General features: G+C 34.2%; 3 protein-coding genes across 3 annotated transcripts; all 3 read right to left on the bottom strand.

Moving 5' to 3' along the window:
- Window positions 1–19,911: 19,911 nt before the first annotated feature.
- LOC102630271 (probable LRR receptor-like serine/threonine-protein kinase At3g47570) lies at window positions 19,912–23,340 on the bottom strand. The gene is made up of 2 exons (XM_052444021.1): window positions 20,621–23,340; window positions 19,912–20,519 (listed from the first exon to the last, which is right to left on the bottom strand). The coding sequence occupies exons 1-2, from the start codon at window positions 21,885–21,887 to the stop codon at window positions 20,140–20,142; spliced, it is 1,647 nt and encodes a 548-aa protein (XP_052299981.1). The 5' UTR covers window positions 21,888–23,340; the 3' UTR covers window positions 19,912–20,139.
- On the bottom strand, window positions 22,125–23,300 carry LOC102623726 (putative receptor-like protein kinase At3g47110). The gene has a single exon (XM_052431384.1). It carries the CDS (start codon window positions 23,298–23,300, stop codon window positions 22,125–22,127), a length of 1,176 nt encoding a protein of 391 aa, XP_052287344.1.
- Window positions 23,341–23,973: 633 nt separating the features above from the next.
- Window positions 23,974–25,570, bottom strand: LOC127898882 (receptor kinase-like protein Xa21). Its single transcript, XM_052431383.1, has 3 exons — window positions 25,457–25,570; window positions 24,839–25,243; window positions 23,974–24,534 (listed from the first exon to the last, which is right to left on the bottom strand). Exons 1-3 carry the CDS (start codon window positions 25,568–25,570, stop codon window positions 23,974–23,976), a joined length of 1,080 nt encoding a protein of 359 aa, XP_052287343.1.
- Between the last annotated feature and the right edge of the window lie 988 nt (window positions 25,571–26,558).

The following is a 26,558-nucleotide window of genomic DNA, read 5'->3' as shown; positions in this document are numbered from 1 at the left end:
TACAATGTGGTTTCTATTGGCCATCTATATTTCGAGACGCTTACACTTTCTGTTCTTCATGTGATAGGTGTCAACGAATGGGAAGCATTACACGAAGGAACATGATGCCACTAAATCCAATTTTAGTGGTTGAGATTTTTGACGTATGGGGTATCGACTTCATGGGACCCTTTCCCCCTTCTTTTGGCCATCAATACATATTGGTTGCTGTTGACTACGTATCAAAATGGGTAGAAGCAATTCCATGTAGGACCAATGATCACAAGGTGGTGATAGCATTTTTGAAAAGCAACATTGTTTCACGCTTTGGATTCCCTCGAGCGATAATCAGTGATGGTGGTGCCCACTTTTGTAACAAAGCATTCAAGGCTCTTTTGACAAAGTATTCAATCACACACAAAGTGGCGACCCCGTATCATCCGCAAACCAGTGGCCAAGTTGAGATCTCCAATCGAGAAATAAAGCACATATTAGAAAAAACGGTGAGGCCAGACAGAAAAGATTGGTCATTAAGACTTGATGATGCATTATGGGCATATAGAACGGCTTTCAAGACCCCAATTGGGATGTCACCCTACAGGCTAGTGTATGGAAAAGCTTGCCACCTACCTGTGGAACTCGAGCATCGTGCATATTGGGCCATCAAGAAATTCAACTTTGACATGCAGCAAGCCAGCTCAGAAAGAAGATTACAGCTGGCAGAACTTGAAGAAATTCGCAATGATGCATACGAAAATGCCAAAATTTACAAGCAACGAATGAAAGTCTTCCATGATAAGCAAATTATGAGAAAATCGTTCACTCCAGGTCAGAAAGTGCTTTTATTCAATTCTCGCTTGCACCTATTCCCAGGTAAGTTACGCTCTCGTTGGTCTGGTCCCTTTATTGTTCATACTGTTTTTCCACATGGGGCAATTGAAATTAAGGACCCAAAGAACGGTGTCACGTTTAAAGTTAATGGTCAAAGATTAAAGCCATATCTAGAATACCAACCACGTGGAGAAGACACCGAAATAAATTTGAGTGACCCACCAGATTTGAATTGATTTTTTTTTTCTTTCTTTTCGTTGATTTGATTTTGTTTTCTTTCTTTATATTATTCTTTTGCTAATTGAAATTGTTTTTGCATAAGTGTGTTTATTTTACCATTAAGTTTTCTCTTATCATTGTTAATCATGAGTCTCATACTTAGGCCGTTCCTCCTGAACATTCTTAAACCACTTCAACGTGTCAAAACTCATCTCAAAAGGCAGATTCAATTTTGTAAAACACAACGCATTTGGGCTCTACAACCACCAGAGTTAGTAGCCTATGTTGAGGGTTTAGAAAGCCAACTCAGAGACATTGAGAGAAGTGTTTACGACATCCAGTTGGAGCTTGAGGTAAATTCAATAAGAGGACGATTTTAATTTTCTTTGTGTGTTTTAATTTGTTTTTCTGTTTGTGTGCTTTAGTTTGTTACCCCGGTGAAGTGGCGGATAACGGTACTCCGTGACAATCAAGTCGGTTACTTCAGTTTCCTATAATAACTGATATTCTGAGGCGAAGGTATGGACAGAAACGAGATTCTAACGAAGCTTCACAAGCGATTCCCTTCACTTCCTCAGAATGCCCTCCTTACGATCTATAAAGCTCGGTCCGAACGCATGCGATTACTCATGAGAAATAACATACCTGCTGACATCCGTTGGTTAATCGAGGCTAAAGTACGATCGGCAGGTGAGTTACCTCCAAAATTTATTGCATACATGCCTGGTTGTGGTAAAGGAAATTATGCAAGAAAACGACGAGCTCGAAGAATTTCTGTTGCTTGTCATAAGTGTGCCAGAATGAGTTGCAATAAAAACCCATGTTCTTTAGGAATGATGTCTGATAACAGGGAAGATAAGATTCAATTCATTAGGGATGGCTTGAATAAGGAGTCATTGGATGATATCCTTTTGTCTCTTGAAACGCATCCCAGTGGATATGTGCAAGGAGCGATTCTCCAGTTATGGCCATTATTCCAGAAAGAGCATGCACGATATAGTCTCGGGAATCTGACTATAAACGACCCTGTTTGCCTGTTTATAAGAAAACTGGATGGGAAGCCTATCCTCGACCCATAGAGGGCGTTCAAGCCGTTTCTGGACGTAAAACCAGAGGAAGATGTGAGCCACAGTCGCAACTACGTGTAAATATCCTTTTACTTTACTGTTATTTTATTTCATTTCACTGTTGTTTTATTGTTTGCATTATTGTCTTTAATAATTTTATTATTGTTTGCTATTTCCTTTTTACTGTTTTCTTTTTGACTCGCGAGCCATGTGCTTCATGCGTTATTTGACACTAACATGTTACCTCATTCACAGCTGTGACCCACTATCACCAAGACTCTTAAATGTGATTTCTTTTGTCAAACACTCACAAATTGTTTTTGAGAAATATTCCAATGGCAGCTACTCCCAATAGACAATTCAAGAACATTTGTGTGCTTTCTGGATTTACCTATGGCAAACATAAAGAGTTCGTTGAGGCAGCCATAGATCTTGGTCGAAGCATAGCAGCGAGAAATTTACATTTGGTGTATGGAGGAGGTAACCGAGGGTTATCAAAAATGGTCTCCGAAGCAGCTTTTATCAGAGGAAGTCAAGTGTTAGGCATCATCCCAAGAGTCCTAAAACCATTGGGCAGTTCGTCTGACTCATCAACTGGAGAAGAGTTAGTCGTCTCAGGTATGCAAGAAAGAATAACTGAAATGCTTAATCATGCTGATGCATTTATTTTCCTTCCAGGAGATCTTGCAACACTAGAGGCACTTATCACGCTAGCATCTTGGGCCCATCTGCACATCCACCAAAAACCCATCGGTTTGTTAAATGTCAATAACTTTTATGATGGCTTTATCGCATTTCTTAACCATGCAATAAAAAACTATTTCATTCCCGCTAATGTGAAAAAACTTTTTATTTGTGCTCACACTGCTAACGAGCTACTTGATCTGTTACAAGCTTATAGACCGGAGCCAGACCCCTGGACCTTCGTGTTGGAGCGTCCAAATAATGATGGTAACAGTAGCAGCAGTAAGAAGTACAAATTAGATTTAACTCTCCGCCTATAAATATTTTCTTCTGTGTTGCACCACCCAGGTGATGTCTTCTAAACTCTACTTCTTTCCTTTCAAACATTGAGGACAATGTTTCGTTCTGGTTGGGGGGAGGGAATAGTCGACAATTGTAGAATTTTGGTTAAGTTTTTACTAATTTTTGTTGTAGAAACTAACTGTTGCTAACTTTTTGTGTTGAAGATGGCTGAATATGGAGTGTAGTGACTCTAGAAACGCATCTTCATCGTTTATAAAAAAAAAAAAAAATTCAGACATTTTCTTTTTCTTTATTATGTGTTTATGTTTATTTTTCTTCTTTTTAATTTCTCCTCTATAAATATACATTTTCCAACTTTTGAGTCGAAGATGGCTGAATATGGAGTGTAGTTCCTCTAGAAACGCATCTTCTTTAAAAAAAAAAAAAATCATTTTCGTTTTCTATCATTTTACGTGTAACTTTTCTAATTAGTTTTTATGCATCATTTTCACATTTCTGCATGCATATTTTCCTTTCATGTTTAGAATAGGTTGGGGGGTAGAATGTTGTTTAAAAAAAAAAAAAATTTGTGTGATTTGTTTTAACATTGGGTGACATGATTAATTTTAAATTTTAGTATTTGTATTATCTTTGGTCTTAAGTGATGTTACATTATGTTTGCTACTCTACATGTTGATGTCGGAGACATATATGAGTTGCTTGAAGGAATGAACATGTCATAATAAGTACCAAGTGAGTTTTTGAGCCTATTATTTTTCTTGGAGAATAACCCTTTTGCCCACTCTTTATACAGCTTAGCAGTTTATTATTTTATACACGATCTCTAAATTACTTTTGAGTTAACCCTAAAAAAAAAAAAAATTGTAAAATAAAAAAAAAAGAAAAAAGAAAAAGAAAAAAGAGTGTGTTGCTACATTTGGAGGCCCATCTAACTAGTAGATATGGAAGGTTATTCAGAGCCCTAAAAGACGATGGAAAGGCCATCTTTGATCCGTTTGAGCCTTTCTAGCCATCCCTTTTATTAAATATCCATAGTTAACCCTTTTGAGCCTTTAAAAAAAAAAAAACATTTTCTTTGTCAACTTATCATCTTGACCCACTCCGATTTGGAGTATTACCCGATGTCTTATAAGTTCCATCACCTATTTATGTTTGAGAAAATGTAAATAATTATGTTGTTCAGTGAAGTTATGCCAAAAAACAAAAAAAAACAAAAAAAAAACAAAAACAAAAACAAAAACAAAAGTTGTTGTTTCAAAAGAATAAAAATAGGTGAAATCCACCTTGCAACTTCCAAAAAAAAAAAAAAAATTTCTCTGCATTTTTCTCAAACATACACTTTGTTTTCCTTATTTTCCTTCTTTGTTAGCCATGTCCCTAGCCTACGTTTCATCCTAATAAAAGTCCTTCTTGATTTTAGGGAACTATAGTTTGAAGTAGAAGCTAGTTATATGGGCTAAAAAGATGTAGTGATGCATAATTAAAAAAAAAAAAAAGATAAATAAAGTGGGTTGACTAACATTTTATTTGACTTGAGATCGTATTATTTCTAAGCTGAGGGCATATTTATTTCATCTTGGTGAGAGCATGTGATATCACTTCTTTATTATTTTCTCTCTCAATTACCATTCATTGGAGTGACTATTTTTATTGGGATTAATTTATTTGTGAGAGTGTCACTACTTCCAGTGAGATTTTGGGGTTTGACATGTCATTCTTGAGAGTAGCTAAAACAAAGTCTACTGGGCTAATTCATGTGGATGGTTGATGTGGGTGTGATGTTGCTTTAGACTAGAGATAATGCTTATACTTTTATTTGAGTGTTATCATTAATCTGATGGAATAAATACGAGTGTTTCTATTAAAACAAAAAAAAAATTATTTTGAATTTGAATTTTGTTTTCGCTTTATTTGCTAGGGACTAGCAATAAGCTGGTTGGGGGGTGTGTTGAGTATTAGAAAATGCATATTTATAAAGGAGAAAACCGTTATTTTACATTTTAAGTCTTACTAACAACCCTTACTTTTATATATTTAACCTTCTTGTGATTTAATTACATGTGTTTTATTTTAATTAAGTATTTTATGTATTTTAGGGGCATTATAGTCATTTCACAATAAAGGAGAGATCAGACGGCAAAACGGACATCACTTTTGAACTCAGGACGGTCGAAAACCTTAGGAGGAGCATAAAAGGAAAAATGACACTATTCACATGTACGGTACTATTCACGTGTACGGTACTGTATACGTTACTGTTCACGACACTGTTCACATAGACGGATGATGACGTGGCATTGACCGATGATGTGGCATTGACTGATGAGGTGTCACGATCCTGTTGGACTAAAATTCTTATGTACTGTTGATGGTGACGTGGCAGCATATCAGTGGACGAAAAATCTCGCGTACGGTGCATGCATCACACAGGATTATTTTCAACCAAACCGCGTTACTGTTCATCCGGGTCAAACCGCGTTACTGTTCAAAGTCGGGTCAAACCGTGTTACTGTTCATCCGCGTGGTCAAACCGTGGACTGTTGACTGATGACGTGGCGCAATCCTGAGCGTCCAAACTATTTTTAATCCGATGGCCATGATTTACTCCATGTATCTATAAAAAGGGGGCCTCCCCCCCCTAATTTGATATCTCTGAATCCATTTTTGGGATCCATTTTCTGTAATTCCTTCTCCATCTTGTATTTTCTTCGTATTTTAATAAATTTCCATTTTGCCCCTAGTTCAATTATGAGTGGCTAATTTTCTTTCAAGCTTGGGTTGAAGGTGAAGTCTCAACATGTGTCATGGGCTTAATTTGGTAAATTTATTTTCTCTTCCCCTCTAATTTTTGTGGATGTTTTGACTTCTCGTCGACAAATAATAATAGTCTTGTCTAGATACCGCCTTGGTTACACCGGCTCTCTAGTATAAGGTTATTATTATTTGGCACGATAAGCCCTTAGCACCATATTGATTAGAGCGTGGTTCATGAGGTGTGGATTCCCCCCTCATGATTTAATTGGCATTAATACGGATTATTTAGCCCATGATGCATGTTGATACGGATCCAGATACCCAAGTACGTCATTTCAATAGAATTCTCTTCAATTCATTCTCGCCATTTCAATTCCAGTTTTAGAATTTATTCTCGCCATTTTAATTTAAGTTTTAGCATATTCCAAATCATTTCCACCATAAATCCAATCACCCATTTACAAAATTAATTCTACACAATTAAAATCCACCTCCTCGTGGGATCGACACTCGTCACCATAGATCTATACTACAATAGATTCGTGCGCTTGCGAGTACATTAAAATTTGCACAACAGCCATCTCATCATGCATCGCATGTAGCCAAGATAAGGATTCTGAACAACTGATGGCCTCTTGAAAGGTAATAGGATCATATGAAGAGTCAGCATCAAAATCATGCTCCTGCAAGTAAACAACATAATCATCAGAAATTGCAGGTCTCCTGATCCTCTCTGATCTCCTCAATGGCACATCAGTACCATCATCCTCTATAATCATAGGCTCCATATCATGATGAAGTTCAGGATCAACAGAAGAATCATCAATATGCGGTAATCCCGTTGCAGAAGTCGGAAAAGATGGAATAGGCAAAACCACACGTTCTTCTCTTAATGTAAGACTGCGAGGCTCAAAACTCACACTATTGTGATCATCCTCAAAATAAATGGCACGATCAGACTCAATGATTCTAGTAGTGTGGGAAGGACAATAAAATCTAGAACCCCTTGAGCCTATACAATAGCCAATAAAATGACCACTAATGGTTTTCGGATCAAGTTTCCTCGATTATGGATTATAGGGCCTCACTTCTGCTCTGCATCCCCAGACATGGAAATGACGAAGACTCGGTCTCTTCCCTGACCACAACTCATAAGGAGTTTTGGGCACCGACTTACTAGGTACCTGATTCAAAATGTAAGCTGCAGTTCTTAAGGCTTCACCCCACAGAAAATCTGGTAAGGTGGAGTTACTCAGCATACACCGCACCATGTCAAGAAGGGTACGATTTCTCCTTTCTGCAATTCCATTCTGTTCAGGAGTTCCAGGCATTGTATATTGGGCTTCTATTCCACATTCCTGAAGAAATTTAGCAAAAGGTCCAGGATTACGCCCAGTTTCATCATATCGCCCATAGTACTCACCACATCTGTCTGATCTTACTGCTTTAATTTTCTTGCCCTTTTGGAGTTCAACATTAGCCTTAAAGGCCTGAAACACAGATAAAGATTCAGACTTTTCAGTAAGAAGTTCAACTTGACCATAACGAGAAAAGTCATCGATGAACGTGATGAAGTACTTATAACCTCCAATAGCAATAAGAGTAAATGGCCCACAGATGTATGTATGTACCAACTCTAGCACCTGTTGACTCCTCCGAGTTCTCTCTTTTCTGACTTTGGCAGTAAGTTTGCCTTTGATACAATCAACACAAGTGCCAAAATCAGAGAAATCTAAATTATGAAGAATGTCATCTTTAATGAGTCTTTCCATCCTCTGTTTAGAAATGTGACCTAACCGTTTATGCCACAACATAGAGGAATTTTCATCAACCCTGGCACGAGTAGAGCTAACAACATGCATAACATGGGCATTGGATGATGATTCAACAGCACGAGAAAATAAATCAATCATATATAAGCCATCATATAGAGTGTCAGAACCAACTAACTCTGAATTACGGAATAAGTAAACTTTTCTATCGCCAAAATGAAAAGTATAGCCATATCTATCCAAAATAGATACAGATATCAAGTTTCTCCTAATAGAAGGAATATAAACCCTATCTAACAGATCCAAAACATAGCATGTGGCTAGATGTAGTCTGACAACTCCTATACTTTCAACTTTGGTTGTCACTCCATTGCCCATGTGAACTATCAACTCCCCTTCATTGGGCTCCCTTCTGCTTTTGAATTCCTGTAAGGAATTCGTTATATTAATGGTTGCACCAGTATCCAACCACCAAGTATCAGAAGGAACATCAACTAAATTAGATTCAAAGCCTACAAAGGCTACAGGAATACCTTTCTTTTCCAACCATGCTTTGAATCCCCTGCATTCAGCTCTCTTGTGCCCAGGTTTCTTACAAAAATGACACTTTCCCTTAAAGTTATCGGAAGTGGAACCAGAAGTGGTAGAAGAATTACCATGTGAAGTTTTCTTTCCAAACTTTTTCTTCTTGAAAAACTTATTGCTGCCCTTTGAAGAGCCTTTCTTCACACTCCCACTCTCTTGAGTAGTTGCCACCATGACAGTGTGAGATTTCCCCTTCTTCAATGATTCCTCTTCTTGAACCACATAAGTAGTCAACTCAGTGATATTCCAAGTGTCTCTCTGAGTATTGTATTGGCTTCTCAAATTGCCAAATTGTAGTGGAAGGGATTCAAGGATTTGGAAGACCAGGTAGTCATCAGGCAGATTGACATCCATGTCCTTTAACTTCTTATGGTAATTGGTCATCTTAAGGATGTGCTCTCTGACCCCAGAAACACCATCATACTGGGTATTAGCAAGCAGCCTCAGATAGTTACCCTTTTTGCCTTATCTACCTTCTTAAAAGTTCTTCCAACAGCTGCCAAGTAATCTTTGGCCTTATCACATGCAGGAATGCTATCTCTAGTGTTCTATCAATGGTGTATTTCATTGTATCCAGACAGTGTCTATTGGATTCATCCCAAGCTGCCCACTCTGCTTTTTCAGCAGCAATGCTCTTATCTGTGGGCTTGGCTGGTTCATCAACTCTTAATGCCAAGTCTCTATTCAATGTAGACAGATAAAACAAAATGGACTCACACCAGTCCTTAAAATTTGTCCCAGTTAAATTCTTGAGGGAGGCTACTTGGAGAAATAAAAGAATATCTAGAGCTGAGGAAGCAATAAAAAAGAATTATCAAGCATGCAAAAAATTAAAATCATGCTATACTCAATTACTACTCATTCTAAGTTTCTCCAATAGCAACACAATATGTTAGGCATCCTTTAACAATATAGGAGTGCACTAACCTAAAGATAAAGCAGACAAGTTGAATATAACACCAACATTGACCTATTACCGACAGGGTAATCAAGCCACTTAGTAGAAAATACTCAACAAATCTCTTTATCTTCCCAAGTATCCTACCAAGTAGTGATTTGCCGACAGGGCAGTATCATCACCCGTATGGATAATGGTAACAACAATAACAATTCATTGCAAAATTCATAATCAATAATGACAAATGGGCATCTAATTGCAAAACACCAAATGATGTTTGACCACGTTGACCTTCGATCAAGGACCATTACGAAAATTTTGCAAATAATTTGGGCCATAATGACATTTCGTAAAGTTTAGGGATCCAAACGAAATTGTCCCACAATGTCATCTTCAACCTCAGGATGTCTCAACAGTAGCTACAGTAAGCTACAGTAACCTCATTCATACCATCCCAATTTTGGCCACCAAAAATTACGGAAAAATTATATCTTTGCTCCAAAATCATTACTCATGCATTATTTAACAACGATTTGATCGAATATGCCCAAATTCAAAAAATTCGAAAAATCCGAATTTAAAGGAAAAATTTCATGAGTGAGATTTCACCAAAAATCAACTATGGTTTACAAGGAAATGCATAACCATGGGCTCTGATACCAATTGTTGAAACAATAACAAACTTTATGCCCTTAATCGTGCATTTCCAAGTAAACACATATTTTAGGTAATTTCAAATTTTACCATGATCTCCCATGAATCCGACCTTGGAAGCTTGTTATGGAGCTTTACCGAGTTGTTACAAGCTTAATCTAGCTTCTGAATTCAGTTTCCCTTGCTTCAGCTCAAGGATCGGCTTGCTTCAAAATTTACTGTACATACACACACGGGAGACGAGAGGGAGAAGGAGAGGGAGAGAGAGAGAGGTGCACTGCACACATGCCACTGATTTTTCAACAGTTAACTTCCAATGGGCTGAAGTTACTTAAATACAGCGGTTGAGCGCAGGGACCCCTCATGTGTTAGTACAAAATTGCCCATCCCATTATGGGCTAAAATAACACAATTAAGGATATATTTGTCCATAATATACTACTGTACAGGGTATGTCAAAATTAGACTCATTAACACCATATTTGATCACTTAATAAATGAGTCTGTCAAAATTGCTCAACAATATTTGACTTTAGTCACGTATTAATTCTGTAAGATATAGAAAATAATTAGAATGATTTATGTCAGTCCACATAATGTGAGAAATAAATCTAACAGCTACAGCACTTTTATTAGGCTCAGCAATAGACTGGACTTCGTCATTGAAGTTGCGAAGCAGGACTCTGCTGCCATCTACAGAGAACTGCAGAGCCGCACCGGATGAGACCACGGGGTCTTCGCGTCGAGCAGTCCATACAACAATGGTGTTATTTGTTGGGCTGCTGCTGCCAACAATCCATATTCCAACCCTGAAACCATTGCCACTCGGGTAAAATCCGAAAGCAAAACGGCCAGAAGCAGAAAGCCAGAAATTGGAATTGAGTTTGTGTAAAGAATGGAGCCAGGGGTTATGTTTTTATTTGACTGTGGGGATTGAGCTTTCGATTTTGAGAGCAGATAGACGATTAAGAGAAAAATATAGATTCTTTTTGCCATTCGATTGAGTTATTATTTTGGTAGTTAGTTTATTTTTTTGCCAATAAGAGTGAGGTTTTATAATGAAGATCATGGAGTTTTCTGCACCTTCCATTTTTCTTTCAAGATCTCTTATCTACTCAATAATGGATGTGGGAAAAAAAATGAGGTGTAAATTACCGCTGTTAAGTCTTGTTCTTTGTTTTATTTAACACGGCGTTTTCTTAGTTTCCATATGACAAGTTGCCAACTGCCAAGTCCATGATTGCGTGAAAGTCGAAATCAAAAGCTCTACCCGCGAAGACCTAACCGAAAAACATAAACTAATCGTGAAAACCTAATTATACTACATAACTAATTAAACTATTAGTTAATACTTGTTTTAAATAGTATAATTAGGTCTTCACTATTAGTTTAACGGTTAAGTAGTTTATTTAACATGATACCACTGTGTCATGGTCTCAAGTTTTAATCATCCTCCATGTTGCTCATCATATTAACCTTTTATAAGCTTCTATCTTAAATCTTAAAACTAGTGCTACATATCCTAAATTTTATATCCCAAATAACTATCTCAAATGATGTAGCATTAATTAATTGATTGGTGGTATAATACAATTAATTCATTTAGAGATTTTGTAAAGAATTATCAACTAATTAATAAATACCACATTATTTAGAATGGCTATTTGGATAAAACATTTAGAATACTTATCATTACTCTAACTCTTATTCACATTTCAAATGAGGGGCTTATCTTAAAATCTATTCCATACTTTTCAAAATCAGTTGTAGGAAGAATTGATTTTTATTTTTATTTATTTTTAACCAAACACTAAAATTAGCTTTTAAATTTTCAAAAACACTTTTAGGCCTCCTAATAACAATCCCAAAAGGGCCCTTAATAATGAGGCAACTAGAAGCGCACCGCTAAGTTGAAAATTAGCTAATCAATAATTTTAAAACAATCTTAACCCACCAAAAATATTTTTATTGGTAGAATCTTTTCTAACATTTTTTTTAAAAAAAAAACGTTGATTGTTTCATCATTAGTCATAAAAGTTTTTGTTTGTTAATAAATCATTTTCTAGTCTACGTGGAATACTAAATGTTATATATTAAAATTATTATTTTACATAATATTCAAAATAATTTAAATTTAAATATGTTTAATACGTTAGTATAACAAAACATGCCAAGTTAGATTGTTTGATCATAAGTTATAAAAGTTTTCTGAGTTGAAAAGTCAATTGTTAGAATAATTATTTTTAAAAAGATACGAAAATATAAAGGGAAAAGGACACAGAGACCCCCAACGTTTGAATAAGGGACACAAAACCCCCTAATGTTTCAAAAAAGACACTCAGACCCCCATTTGTTAACAGAAATTATAATTTTAAAGTGTAATTACCATTATACCCTTATAGCATATTAAAAAATAATTGTTCATTATCCAATTTATTCCTATATTATTAATAAAATTACGAATATAACTTCATTACCCAATTTTTCCATTTAATTTTTGTCAAATTTTCTCTTCAAACTAAATAAATTTAATCCATTGCTCAAGAATAAAAATAAATTAAATTGATTACTAATATAAAAAAAATAACAATTCTCCATTTAAACTTATATAATCAACAAAATAAAAAAAAATTGGTTACAACAATAATTACAAAATCTTAATTGTACTAAATAACATATCCAATAGATTGACATATGGAGAATTGTTATTTTTATTATATTAATAATCAATTTAATTTATTTTTATTCTTGAGCAATGGATTAAATTTATTTAGTTTGAAGAGAAAATTTGACAAAACTTAAATGGAAAAATTGGGTAATTAAGTTATATTCGTAATTTTATTAATAATATAGGAATAAATTAGACAATGAACAATTATTTTTTAATATGTCATAAGGGTATAATGGTAATTGCACTTTAAAATTATAATTTCTGTTAACAAATGGGGGTTTGAGTGTCTTTTTTAAAATATTAGAGAGTTTTATGTCTCATATTCAAACGTTGGGGATCTTTATGTCCTTTCCCCAAATATAAATGCACTTTGCTTTTTGAACACGCCAGGAAAATAACAAGCATTATTATCGCTACGACATGCACTTCCCTACATTCTTTGTTGCTTTTAATGGGACTTGTCAATACAATTTAACGGTCAACCAAGAAAAACAATTTTTTTCTTTTCGCAAACCTTGGCTGAGGCAGGGGAATTTTATTAATAATACAAATTACAAAAAAGATAATAAAAAATCATTTCCAGTCAAGTAAGCCGTAGAATCTACTTCAAAAGAAAGAAAGAAAAAGAAAAGGACAGTCATTCGAGTAATTGACTGTTCTGGACAATCAATTATATTCCAATAATTTTTGTAAGTATGTATTGGAAATTTGACCTGAACGTGAAAAAACATTAAAGAGAATTCGGCGAAGTAATTGCATAGCAAAAGCGTGAAGATGAAATAGGAAAATTAATTTGACAATTTGTTCATGCAATTAAATGCTAAGTGGTGGCGTTGGTAACTAGAAATGTATTCAATAGATTAACCTAATTCTCCCTTTTCATACGACCTTTATCATGTTTATTTGATCGTATAATCTTGCTAGCTTTTTTTTTTATTTGGTAAAATTTGTAGAGACTTATAATGAGTTTAATAAAGATAAAATTCATGTAAAGATTTCTAATAGCTTTATCGATTTAATTTTTATGAACCAAAATGAAAATTGAAAAAGTTTTTTTTTTGGGTAAAAGGGATAGAAATAAATAAAGTAAAATTTGTTTGATTAGTCAAAACTTAAAAGAGTTACTCAGTACTTAGTTAAACTTCTTTCATATTAGGCAAAAAATTTATGATTTAAGTTTTTAATAATAATTATAATAATACAAGCTTATATGGGTAAGTTGTTTTAGTGTTTGCATGTATTCAATCAAATTTAAATAAATGTAATTAAATCCTAACAAGATTTTTAACAAGATTTTCTTTCTAATGTTAATAATTGAAACTTTGTGATTAAAGGTAGTTAAATCAGGATTCTTTCATGATCTAATATTTTCCCAGAAAAAAAATACTAAGTAATTGGTAGTTAATGAATTAAAAAATAAAGATAATTATATTCTAATCATATACTAACACTAAAGGACAAGTGTCATGAGATTTTTAGAATACTAGGATAACTTAGATTCAGTTGGCAAAATTTGATCAGAAACCAATTGATTGTATTAAAAATTAACCAAATAAGCTTATTATCTTTAAGAAAAGACCACCTAATAACTATAATAAAATCAACTTAAAAACGAGAGACCAAACACAGCCACTATTAGATCAAATCCAATTGATTGATTTTGATTTTCTTTTCTTTTTTAATAAATCCTCTTATTGTCTTTGAAAATTCAAAAATATAAAAATTATCTACGAAATTCTATAAAAAAAACAAAGAAATTAAAAAAAAAGAAGCGTGGAGGAGAAAAAATTTTTGCCCTACTTCATTAAATTTTGCCCTCATTTCTAGACTGAACTATCTGCCAGCTGTCACATAGCCAATCAAATGGTCTTTCCCCTCACCCCCCCCCCCAAATTGTAATTACATTACTTGTTGGTCAAAGCTTAAAATTTTTATGAAATAATTTTAGTACATTACAGATTTCAAATTAAATTTTTTATTTAAAATCTTACCATAAATTTTGGGCTGTTAATTTTAAACAATCTAATGATAAATATTGAAAATTAAATTAATATTTAATTAATTATGTTTATTCAGATTTTTTGAAATTAATGACTCAAGATTGCATCAAAACTTTTTGTTAAAAAATTAAATTAAAATACCCTAAGCCTTCAACATAATTCGGTCCTTTGAACACTGGAACTTAAAGGAGTTTGAAAATGAATGTAGTTACATTAATCAAGAAATGAAAATTGGAGTTGTAGTCTTATCTTGTAGATAATGCCTTCAATAATAAAAATATTTGAAAAACGTTTGAGATACCCGAAAAGAAAACTATTAATTAAGTACTTAGATTTTCTAGAAAATTAATTAATAGCTGCTGGCATATATACCCTTATATAAGTAAATGTGTGAAATGCTACACCTTGAAGATCAAGGCAAACGATAGAAAGATGGATCTAACTACAATATTTGATTATGTTTATGGCACATCTGATCTTGATGATTCGGAAGATGGATGTGGTTCATTTTATAACAATTCTGATGATGGACATGGTTTGTTTTATTACGATTCTGAAGATGGATATACTTTACCTTATTTTGATGATTTACAAGATGAGTATGATTCGTTTAGTGATTTTGAAGGTGGGTACAGTTCTTTAGATGGTCACGATGATTTTGAAAGAGGGTACATTAATGCACATGATCACGATGATTCTGAAGGTGGATACAATCCGTCTGATGATCGTGATGATTTTGAAAGTGGGTGCTTTTCATTTGATGATCATGATGGTTATTTAAGTGGGTACAATTCATTTGATGATCTTGAAGATTTTGAAGATGGGTGTGGTTTATTCTCTTATGATTTTGAAGATGGGTATGGTTCATTTTGATCTTGATGATTTTGAAGTATTGGGTTTTCTTTCTCCTTTATTGGTGTAATTTCCTTTAATGCTAAGTGTTATAGAAAAATGTTGCTTGAGTGTTTGTGTGTGAACTATATGTTGTTCATAAAACACATGAAGAATTAATCGATGGAGATTTTAAGAGTTGGCTGGAACCTGTGTTCTTGTGATGAAGTGTTTTACATATAATTATGTTGGTTTAGAGATTATATAACTATTTTGTTATAATGAATATGTCAGAAGTCCAATATGTAGTTTATGAATGGGAATAAAAATTTATTAAGAAAAGAATCATAAGTTCGAGTTACTAAAACCGATATTTTAGAATACCCCAAGAATTTTCAAGTAAATGCTCCCTAATAAGAACAAGTAGTGGCTCATCCTGCTAGACAAAATCATTTTTGGAAACTCAAGTTAGCTAAACCATCAAAAATGAGAATAGAGAAACGATTTTTTTTTCTATCTAATAAGTAAATGGATTTTTTTTTTTTTTTTGGGCTCCTTTTTCCCTGGAGCTGCTATGGATACTAATGCGAGAAAGTTTTACTTTTTTATTTATTGTTTAACTTATGTGGAAATATGTATTTAGTTTGGAATTTGTGGTACAGATGTGTGAGCTAAGTAAACTATTATTGGAGATGAGGACAGTTCTTTTTGGCTCTGATCAGTCGGAGCCAAATGCAGATGCTTGTGAACAATTGACTCGTGAATTCTTCAAAGAAGACACTCTCCGTCTTCTCATAGCTTCTCTTCCAAAATTAGCAATGGGGGTAAGCTCTAAATGAACTAATCGGGATGGTTTTATGAATAATCTCCTATTAACAATTCACTGATTGATGTCTAAAGTCAATCTAGTTCTCTAATTAGTATCATGTGGGTTTTACATTATATATCGAAAATGAGAAGATAGAAACGACGATTCATTTGTTTCTGAAGCTAACGGACAGCAAGTCATTCAAACTTTCTGTGAAAACTAATAGGTGGCTCATAAGTTGCTAAGTTTTGTAGGCGACAATCAATTACAACTATTGTTGTGTGTATATGATGATCCTCGACCTCCAATAAACAAGAGATATTAATGTGATTGAAACGTACCATCTCTAAACGACGACCTAGTACGACCAATCAATAATGCGGACATGTGGAATTAATAATGCGGTGAGAATCATTCTTGATAAAAGCAGAACCAGTCGATAATGAGAAAATAGAAACGATAATTCATTTGTTACTGAAGCTAACGGACAACAAGTCGTTCAAACTTTCCATGAAAACTAAAAGGTGGCTCATAAGTTACTGACTTTTGTAGGTAAGGATCAGTTACAATTATTTTTGTGCGTATATGGTGGTCCTCAACCTCCAATAAATAAGAAATAATAATGTGAGTGGAATGTACCATGTCAGAATGACAACGTAGCATGGCCAATCAATATAAATAAGATTTGAGATTTATGTAACCCACTAATGTAAAATCTATTGATTTAGTATAAAAAATAAGTGCATCCCACCGAGAACCCACCGACGGCTTGTCCTTAATTGTTCGGACCCATAAGGTCAGCAATACTCACATCTTTCTCCTTGTAAACAATTTGAAATTTTGATCATCAATCCAATTATTTTTGTGTGTTTGTGGAAATTTCTACTTGGAAAATAAATCTTCGCTCCTGGATGCATGTATTTTGAACCCAAAGAATCATTGAACCTGGATCAATATCCAATAACCAATTAAAACATTATCTCGTTTGTATAGTGTATATATATATATATGAAAAGGGATAGTTACACCCCTAGATTTAAGGAAATATTTATATAGATTTCCAATTTTTTGAAAAGACACTAAGATTTTATTTTTTTTTAACCATGCTACCCTTTAAAAATATTAACTAAAAATTTGATTTTAATTTTTTTAATAAATAAGAATATAATAGAAATAATATAATCTGTCTAGTAAACTAATAACATTAAAATATTTTTTAAAATTTAAAATAATTTAAAATATGTAAATTATTATATCTATTTTAATAATATATTATTATAAAGATTTTATATAAATCTTTGGTTTAAATAAATTTTACTATTAACAAAATATCTCACGTGCTAATAGTATTAAAATTATTATTTTACATAATGTTCAAAATAATCTAAATTTAAATATATTTATTACGTTTGTATAATAAAATATGCCAAGTTAGATTGTTTGATCATAAGTTATAAAAGTTTTCTAAGATAAGTCAATTGCCAGAATAATTAGTTAAAAAAAAAAACGAAAATATACTTGCACTTTGCATCTTGAACACGCCAGGAAAATAACAAGCATTATTATCGCTACCACATGCACTTCCCTACATTCTTTGTCGTTTTTAATAGGACTCGTCAATACAATTTAACGGTCAACCAAGAAAAACAATTTTTTCTTTTCGCAAAATGTGGCTGATGAAAGGGAATTTTATGCATAATAAAAATTACGAAAAAGATAATAAAAACTTATTTCCGGTCAAGCAAGCCGTAGAGTCTACTTCAAAAATTATGTGGAAAAAGAAAAGGACAGTCATTCGAGTAGTTGACTGTTCTGGACAATCAATTATATTCCAATAAGTTTTGTAAGTATGTGTTGGAAATTTGACTCGAACGTGAGAAAACATTAAAGAGAATTCGGCGAAGTAATTGCATATAGAAAAAGCGGGAGAGTTGAAATAGGAAAATTTGTTGGACAATTTTTTCATGCAATTAAATGTTAAGTGGTGACGTTGGTAACTAGAAATGTATGAGTTGGACTACTGGCACACCTCCACAATTCTTTTAAAACCTATCTTTTATTATAATTACATTTTAAGACAAATACTCTAATACATCTCATATCTATTTTATTTTACTTCAAATTTTTGTATTTTTTCTCTTTAAAAAAAATTTTGTATTTTCTCGGCTATCACACTCACACATGTAATTTTTTTTCTCAAAATCTCTATAATTTTTCTTCAATTAATAAGACAATCTATTGATAATAAATAAAACACATTCTGATAAAATTATCTAACTTTTTACATCATAATCTTGAGATAATTTATTTGATTCATTGATTTTTATCAAGAAGTTTATCACCGATAAAAATTATTTGTGAGGAGCGAGAAAAAAATATTAAAAAATTCACAAATTAAATGTGTTTATTTAGAAATAAGGGTAATTTTGGCATTAGGTTTAGTATAATTGAAAAGGGGGTTTTAAAAGAATTTTGGAGGAGTGCCAATAGTCCAACTCGAAATGTATTCAATAGATTAACCTAATTCTCTCTTTTCATACAAGCTTTATCAAGTTTATTTGATTGTATAATCTTGCTAGCTTTTTTTTTTTTCTCTCTCTCTCTCTCTGTCCTTTTTTGGGACCTAATGGCTTAATGTGATTGAGACATAACAAAAACAAAATAAACGGCTTTTTGCTTACAATTAGGATTGGAAAAGATACGAGTTGGATTAAGGGAATTTTATTAATAATAAAAATTATGAAAAAGATAATAAAAAATATATTTATAGTCAAGTAAGTCATAGAGTCTGTCTTAGGATTGGTAAATTAAGGGCTTAGGTTGGGCTTTTTCAAGTCCATGCCCAAGCCCATTAGATAATAAGTGTAAGGCGGGCCTAGGCTAGGCTTGGACTTAGGCCAGGTTTGGGCTTTTACTTATTTTTTTAATTTTTTTTAAATTTTTGTAAACTTGAAAAGAATTAATAATAATTAAATTCTTATAATTAACAATGAATTAAAGAAAATAAATATTTTAAAATAAAATAATAAATAAAGAATTAAAGTAAATAAAAATTTAGAAATTTAATTTTTTAGTATTGGATTATCTAATTCAAGCACTCTCTTAACTAATTAACACTTAAAAGGCCGTTTAGTATTATAATTTTAAGTTTTTTTTATTCATTATTGATATATAAATCAGGAATTTAAGCTTACTTTTTTATATTTTTCTATTATTTTTTAAATTTGAATTTATTATTCTAATTTATAATTTTTTTTTAAATAGAGGACTTGGGTTGCCCCGACTTTTTTTTCTACACCTTTATCCAGACTCTCATGTACGAAACTAGGGCCAAAACCCATGGAAATGAGCTAGGCTTACCTGAACTTTTTTGCCATCCTCTATCTACTTCCAAAAATAAGTACAAAACGGAAAAAAAAAAAAAAAAGTCATTCGAGTAATTGACTGTTGTGGACAATCAATTCCAATAATAAAATACATCTAACTGATGCCAAACTTACCCCTAGAATAATGAATTTCTTCACTATCTTCGTTCTTTTTTTAATTTAGGTGGTATGTCTTCGAAATTGGAAAAAGCAACACGGGACCATGTCACTCCAAACTTAGGTTTACAAAACTCAATTAATTATTTAGACGCCAAAAGCCCAAAACCCAGAGGCGACGTACTTCTTTGAAAATCGTGCAACACGAAAAAATCATATCATAATTTAAAGAAAGAGTTCAACAAGACATTGAAAATGGTGTTATAGGAATCGTGTAAGATTCAGAAGAATTAACGAGGATCAGGTGTTTCCAAAAACAATTTTCAGACATGATTTCTAGAAGTTCTCGTAAATTGAAACAAAAAAAAAAAGATAATAGAAAGAGAGCAATGATAGAGCCCCTTTTTTAAACTTTTTTCAGATACCATTTTTTCCGTACAAATTGGAGTCTCGCGAAATGATTAATTGGATAAAAAAACAAAATTCGTGCATATAGAGCATGCAAAACATGAACATAATTGCAAATTTGCAATCTTAATAAAAGGTTAAAATCGATCGATGATGGTGAACAATAAGCACATGCCCTCCTACTTCGAATGCTTCAACCTCGATTACTGAGAAAGATTTTCCGAGCAGAACATAATTTTGCCACAACATCTGTCATTTGTATTCGCTCGGATGGAGATTCCATTGAGCAGAGAACTCCAATTCTCACTATGGCAACCAAGCACTCCTCAATTTTGGCTATTTCAGTTCTATGACTCCCACAGTTGCTCGCCCTCGCTTCCAAGTCCAACAACAACAAAGGATCAACAATTTCCATCACTTTTTCTGGTAGAGCCATCTTGGCAAATTCATGGAGTGTCAGACCATCATTGAACATGTTATCGGTTGGCCGTCTTCTTGTAAACATCTCTAGCAACAGTATTCCGAAGCTGTAAACATCTCCTGTCGCGGACATATCCCCGCCCATTCCATATTCTTTGAAAAAAAAGAAAAAAGACATTGTCAGATTATCTGCATTAGACATTAATATTCGTATTATTTAAAAGAACAAAGTATCAAATTTGAAAAATAATTACCAGGAGCAACATAACCAACAGTTCCTTTAATCCCAGTTGAACTCGAAGGAGTTTCAAGAATTGTAGCAGGTGAACAAGGAGGAAGAAATCTTGCTAACCCAAAATCACCCACATGGGCAACCATGTCGTGATCAAGCAAAACATTGCTTGGCTTTAGATCACCATGAACAATTGGTGGATGGCAGTGATGGTGAAGATATTCGATTGCAAAAGCCACATCAATGACTAAGTTTAGTCTTTGAATGACATTGAAATTTCCCACTTCGAGCTGATCATTACTCTGGTGCAGCCAATCCTCTAAACTTCCGCATTCCATGTATTCGTAAACAATAGCCTTGAAGTCAACCTCTTCAAAATCAATACTTGAGCAAACGGTGATGATTTTGATGAGATTCCGATGGCGAATATTTCTCAGTGCTTCACATTCAGCAACAAAACTCTTGGTTGCACCTCTTTGTTTAAGATTCATTACCTTGACTGCCACTGCCATTTCATTTTCACCCAGATTTCCTCTGTACACAAAACCAAAGCTTCCCTGACCGATCATGTTTGATGATGAAAAATCATTTGTTGCTTTACTCAAGTCAGCATAGGAAACCATTGGAAACTGTTGTTCCATCAGCAACATACTAGATGATTTATGTTTGTGTTTCCTTCTTCGAGTATAGAGAACAATCAAACATGCTACTATGATCGTCAATATTACCGTCACTGGAACCACGACTTTGAGAAGAGCGATTCTTGTTTTTCTTGGTCCAGCAGAGTGGCAGACTGGTAAATGCAGTTCATCTAAACCCCCACAAAGTCTTTTATTCCCAGTGAAATAAAATCTTGTTTTGTTGCTGAAAACTCCTCTTCTCGGTACCTCGCCCTCCAAGTGATTGTAAGACAGGTTCAAGTATTCTAAGAATGATAGATTCTCAAGAAATTCTGGGATCTGGCCAGATAAATTGTTGCGTGAGAGATCTAGCTCTTTAATACTTTTCAAGGTTTTCAGAGCGAGAGGAATGCTTCCGGTGAGTGAATTGCCCTCCATATAAAGATACTCTAAGGTTGTACAAGCACTTAGAGAAACAGGAATCTCATTGGAAAAACGATTTTCAGATAAACCCAGTTGTACGAGATTTTTCAAGTTGCCCACTTCTGCGGGAATAGATCCAGTAAGAAGGTTACCAGACAGATCTAGTAGAATTGAAAGGGTCACTATCCCAAGAATTTGTGGGGGCAAGGCACCAGTGAGTTTATTGTTTGAGACACTCAATAACATCAGATTCTGACAATTGCCAAGGGATGAGGGCACGTGGCCTCGCAACTTATTGAATCCTAAGTCAAGGGAATTCAGTATTGTTAGGTTGCCAAGAGACTCAGGGATATGACCGTCTAAATTGTTGTGATGCAAGTCGAGAACTTGTAGGTTTCTGAGTTCGCCAATGGCATGAGGAATAGGCCCTGTTAATTGGTTATACTCCAATCCAAATCCATTTAAATTGACAAGATTTTTTACTTAAGGAGGTATGGTGCCATATATTTGGTTTAGTCCCATTGAGAATAAGATTATTGTTGAAGAGAGATTGGCTATAGAAAGTGGCAGGACTCCTCCAAATATATTCGTATCTAGACCAAGCGCTTCCAATTTACTACAGTTTGTGAGATGGGCTATAAAATCAAGATCACCAATTGCCCCAGTTCCTAAATTATTTTTACTAAAACTAAGCCTAAACAGATTTGGGAGACGGTTAAAATCAATTTTTACTTGTCCACTGAAATGATTCAAAGAAAAGTCAAGCAATCGAAGATTTGAAGCATTGGATAATGAGTGTGGGAGAGAACCTGTGTAATTGTTTTGACGTACACTAAGATTTTCAAGGTTCGGAAGACTAAAACCGATGTTAACCGGAAGACTTCCTTCTAATCTATTTCCTAGAAGAGAGATTGACTCGAGGGAAGAGATGTTGAAAATGGAACTAGGAAACATACCAGAGAAAGCATTTTCTGATATGCTTAAATAGTATAAGCTTCTTAGTTGACCAAGACTATCAGGAAGTCTCCCGCTTAATCTATTCTCTCCAATACTTAATACCTGTAGATTTGAAATATTTCCAATGGAAGGAGCGAGCTGTCCTGCTAACAAATTGTCTCTCAAGCTTAAGAACTCAAGCTTCAACCAGCTGTAGCCGATATCTGGCGGAATTTGTCCCACAAGATTGTTTCCACGTGCATGAAAATTGATAAGGTTAGAGCAACGAGACAAATTGGATGGTATTTTACCTGAAAATGAATTATTTGCCAGTATTAGAGTTTCAAGCCTGAACAAACGACCAATTTCACCAGGAATTTCACCAGAGAAGCCGTTGTTTGCGAAGTTTATGAATCTGAGGAAGCTGAGGTTTCCAACATAAGGAGATAAAATACCTTCTATGCTTCGGTTACTCAGATCTAACACAGTCACTCTTTGATGCCGATGACCACAGGTCATGCCTGTCCATTGGCATAAGCTTATAGAATTGTTCCATGACTTTGTAACACCAAGTGGATCCTGAAGCTGCGACTTTATGGCAAGCAATGCGAGGCGGTCTGTCTCATTTGAATGAAGAGCGAAACAACTATGAGAATGAAGCAAAAACAAGCTGAAGCACCAAACCAAGGTGGCAAGGTAGCTAATGGAAACGGAATTCAGCATGTTTGAGCTTTGAGGTTGCTCTTTCAGAACGTGTGGATGATTGTTTCAACTTCCTATCAAAGGTTTTTAAAGCACAAAAATGTAGATTTTTCTTCGTTAATAGATGTTTGTGTGGAGTAGAAGGAAACTAGTAGCTGTTAAAATCAAAAACCATGAAAACGTTTTGGCTCATTGGACGAAATTGAAGACTTTTGCAATTAAAGATTATTTTGCCAATGACTTTTGCAAAGACTTTTGGTTTGTGGTGGCAGAAATCATTAATTGTCTCATTCATTTTGCTGTGGTGACAATTGAGGTTGTTCTCTCAGAGCGTGTGGATGATTGTTTCAACTTCCTGTCGACGGTTTTTAAAGCACAAAAATGTAGATTTTTCTTCATTGATAGACGTTTGCGTGGGGTAGAAGGAAGCCGGTATCAAGTGCATTTGTTGACCGCAATCAAGTTGCTGAGAAATTTTAAAATATATTTGAAGTACCATATCAGTTATAGAATAAGCAAATGATTTTAAGATAGTTGGGAGAGTATCATTGGTTCTTGCAAAAGTATTGGGCAATATAACTCAGGTGCATTATAAATCTCTCTGAACCTAACTATTATGATGCATCCAAGTAGAAGTTGATAAATTTGAAAATGTACACATTATAAAGAAGAAGATCTATTCCACAACACATATTCAAAGATGCAAAAACTTGAATGATAGATTCTCAAGAAATTCTGGGATATGTCCAGACAAATTGTTGCGTGAGAGATCTAGCTCTTTAATGCTTTTCAAGGTATTCAGAGCGAGAGGAATGCTTCCGGTGACTGAATTGCCCTCCATATAAAGATACTCTAAGGTTGTACAAGCACTTAGAGAAACAGGAATCTCAATGGAAAAATGATTTTCAGATAAATCCAATTGTACGAGATTTTTCAAGTTGCCCACTTCTGTGGGAATAGATCCAGTAAGAAGGTTACCAGACAAATCTAGTAGAATTGAAAGGGTCAATATCCCAAGAATTTGTGGGGGCAAGGCACCAGTGAGTTTATTGTTTGAGACACTCAATAACATCAGATTCTGACAATTGCCAAGGGATGAGGGTACGTTGCCTCGCAACTTATTGTATCCTAAGTGAAGGGAATTCAGTATTGTTAAGTTGCCAAGAGACACAGGGATATTACCGTCTAAAATTGTTGTCATGCAGGAAGAGAACTTGTAGGTTTCTGAGTTCGCCAATGGCATGAGGAATAGGCCCTGTTAATTGGTTATACTCCAATCCAAATCCATTTAAATTGACAAGATTTTTTACTTCAGGAGGTATGGTGCCATATATTTGGTTTAGTCCCATTGTGAATAAGATTATTGTTGAAGAGAGATTGGCTATAGAAAGTGGCAGCACTCCTCCAAATATATTCGTATCTAGACCAAACGCTTCCAATTTACTACAGTTGGTGAGATGGGCTATAAAATCAAGATCACCAATTGCCCCAGTTCCTAAATTATTTTTACCAAAATTAAGCCTAAACAGATTCGGGAGACGGTTAAAATCAATTTTTACTTGTCCACTGAAATGATTCAGAGAAAGGTCAAGCAATTGAAGATTTGAAGCATTGGATAATGAGTGTGGGAGAGAACCTGTGTAATTGTTTTGACGAACACTAAGATCTTCAAGGTTCGGAAGACTGAAACCGATGTTTACCGGAAGACTTCCTTCTAATCTATTTTCTAGAGGATAGATTAACTCGAGGGAAGAGATGTTGAAAATGGAACTATGAAACATACCAGAGAAAGCATTTTCAGATATGTCTAAAAAGCTTAAGCTTCTTAGTTGCCCAAGACTCTCAGGAACTCTACTGTGTAATCTATTCCCAGCAATATCAATATTCTGAAGAGCCGAAAGATTCCCGATGGAAGGCGGGAGCTGTCCTGTTAACTGATTGTATTCAGGGACTAAGTTCTCAAGCTATAACCAATAGGAGCCAATATAAGCTGGAATTTCCCAACAAGCTTGTTTCTACGCACCCAAAAATCAATGAGGTTCGAGCAATGGGACAAATTTGTTGGAATTTTACCTGAAAATTAATTATTTTCCAGCTCCAGAGTTTCAAGCATGGAAAGACGACCATGTTCATAGGGAATTTCACCGTGGAGATTGTTGCTTGCCAGGTTAACGAACCTGAGAAAACTGAGATTCCCAACGTAAGGAGATAAGAAACCTCCTATGCTTTGGTTTCTCAGAACTAACTTGGTTACTCGTCGGTGTCGATGACCGCAAGTCACGCCTGTCCATTGGCACAAGCTTATAGAATTATTCCATGACTTTGTAACCCCAAGTGGATCCTGAAGCTGTGACTTTATGGCTAGATAAGCGAGGCGGTCTGTCTCGTTTGAATGAAGGCCAAAACAACTATGAGAATCAAGCAAAAACAAGACGAAGCACCAAACGGAAGTGGCAAGGTAGGTAATGGAAATGAAATTTAGCATGTTTGACGTTTGAGGCTCTTCTCTCAAAACGTGTGGATGATTGTTTCAATTTCCTATCGAGGGTTGTTCAAGCACAAAAATGTAGATTTTTCTTCATTGATAGATGTTTGCGTGGGGTAGAACGAAGCCAATAGCAAATGCATCTATTGACGGCAATCAAGTTGCTGAGAAATTTTATAATACGTCTAAAGTACCATATCAGTTATAGGAGAAATTATAGAGTACTTCTAATTTACGACAACCAATTGATGCATGCATGACATGTATAATTGAATTTAATACAATCATCACTTGTATGATGATTTTTTAAAATAAATGTATATATGTCATAGCATCATTTGTTTGTTGAATGACTGACATGTTACCTCTGATGTATTCTACAATTTCTCCAATTATAGAATAAGCAAATGATTCTAATATAGTTGCGAGAATATCATTGGTTCATGCAAAAGTATTGGGCTATATAACTCATCGATGCATTATAAATCTCTCTGAATCTCACTATTATGATGCATCCAAGTAGAAGCTGGTAAATTTGAAAATATACACATTATAAAGAAGAAAATATATTGCCACAACACATATTCAAAGATACAAAAACTTAAACATCGATCTTAGGGCCAGTTTGGGAATGTTGTACCTTTTAAAATAATTGTTGTTAGCTGTACTGTATAAATAATCAACTGTGAAGAGAATCAGTTGAATATTTGGTAAATTTTATTTTCAGAAGTACTGTGAGTTTTAAAAACAATTATGAACATTTGGTAAATTTTACTGTTAAACTGCTAAGAGAA

This window comes from Citrus sinensis, chromosome 7 (genome assembly GCF_022201045.2).
Source record: "Citrus sinensis cultivar Valencia sweet orange chromosome 7, DVS_A1.0, whole genome shotgun sequence".
Taxonomy (NCBI): domain Eukaryota; kingdom Viridiplantae; phylum Streptophyta; class Magnoliopsida; order Sapindales; family Rutaceae; genus Citrus; species Citrus sinensis.
This window is presented reverse-complemented; position numbering and strand designations above follow the sequence as displayed.

What these genes read in the sequence shown, in the direction of transcription:
- LOC102630271 (XM_052444021.1), bottom strand. Translation starts at nt 21,887, where the DNA reads ATGTTATTGAGTGTCTCAAACAATAAACTCACTGGTGCCTTGCCCCCA. An exon ending in TGTTGGTTATGTTGCTCCTG is followed by an intron (nt 20,520 to 20,620) that starts GTAATTATTTTT and finishes TTTTTTTCAAAG; the next exon opens with AATATGGAATGGGCGGGGAT.
- LOC102623726 (XM_052431384.1), bottom strand. Translation starts at nt 23,300, where the DNA reads ATGCTGAATTCCGTTTCCATTAGCTACCTTGCCACCTTGGTTTGGTGC.
- LOC127898882 (XM_052431383.1), bottom strand. Translation starts at nt 25,570, where the DNA reads ATGGACAGGCGTGACTTGCGGTCATCGACACCGACGAGTAACCAAGTT. An exon ending in GGGAATCTCAGTTTTCTCAG is followed by an intron (nt 25,244 to 25,456) that starts GTTCGTTAACCT and finishes TATTGGTTATAG; the next exon opens with CTTGAGAACTTAGTCCCTGA. An exon ending in TGAATCATTTCAGTGGACAA is followed by an intron (nt 24,535 to 24,838) that starts GTAAAAATTGAT and finishes ACCAATTAACAG; the next exon opens with GGCCTATTCCTCATGCCATT.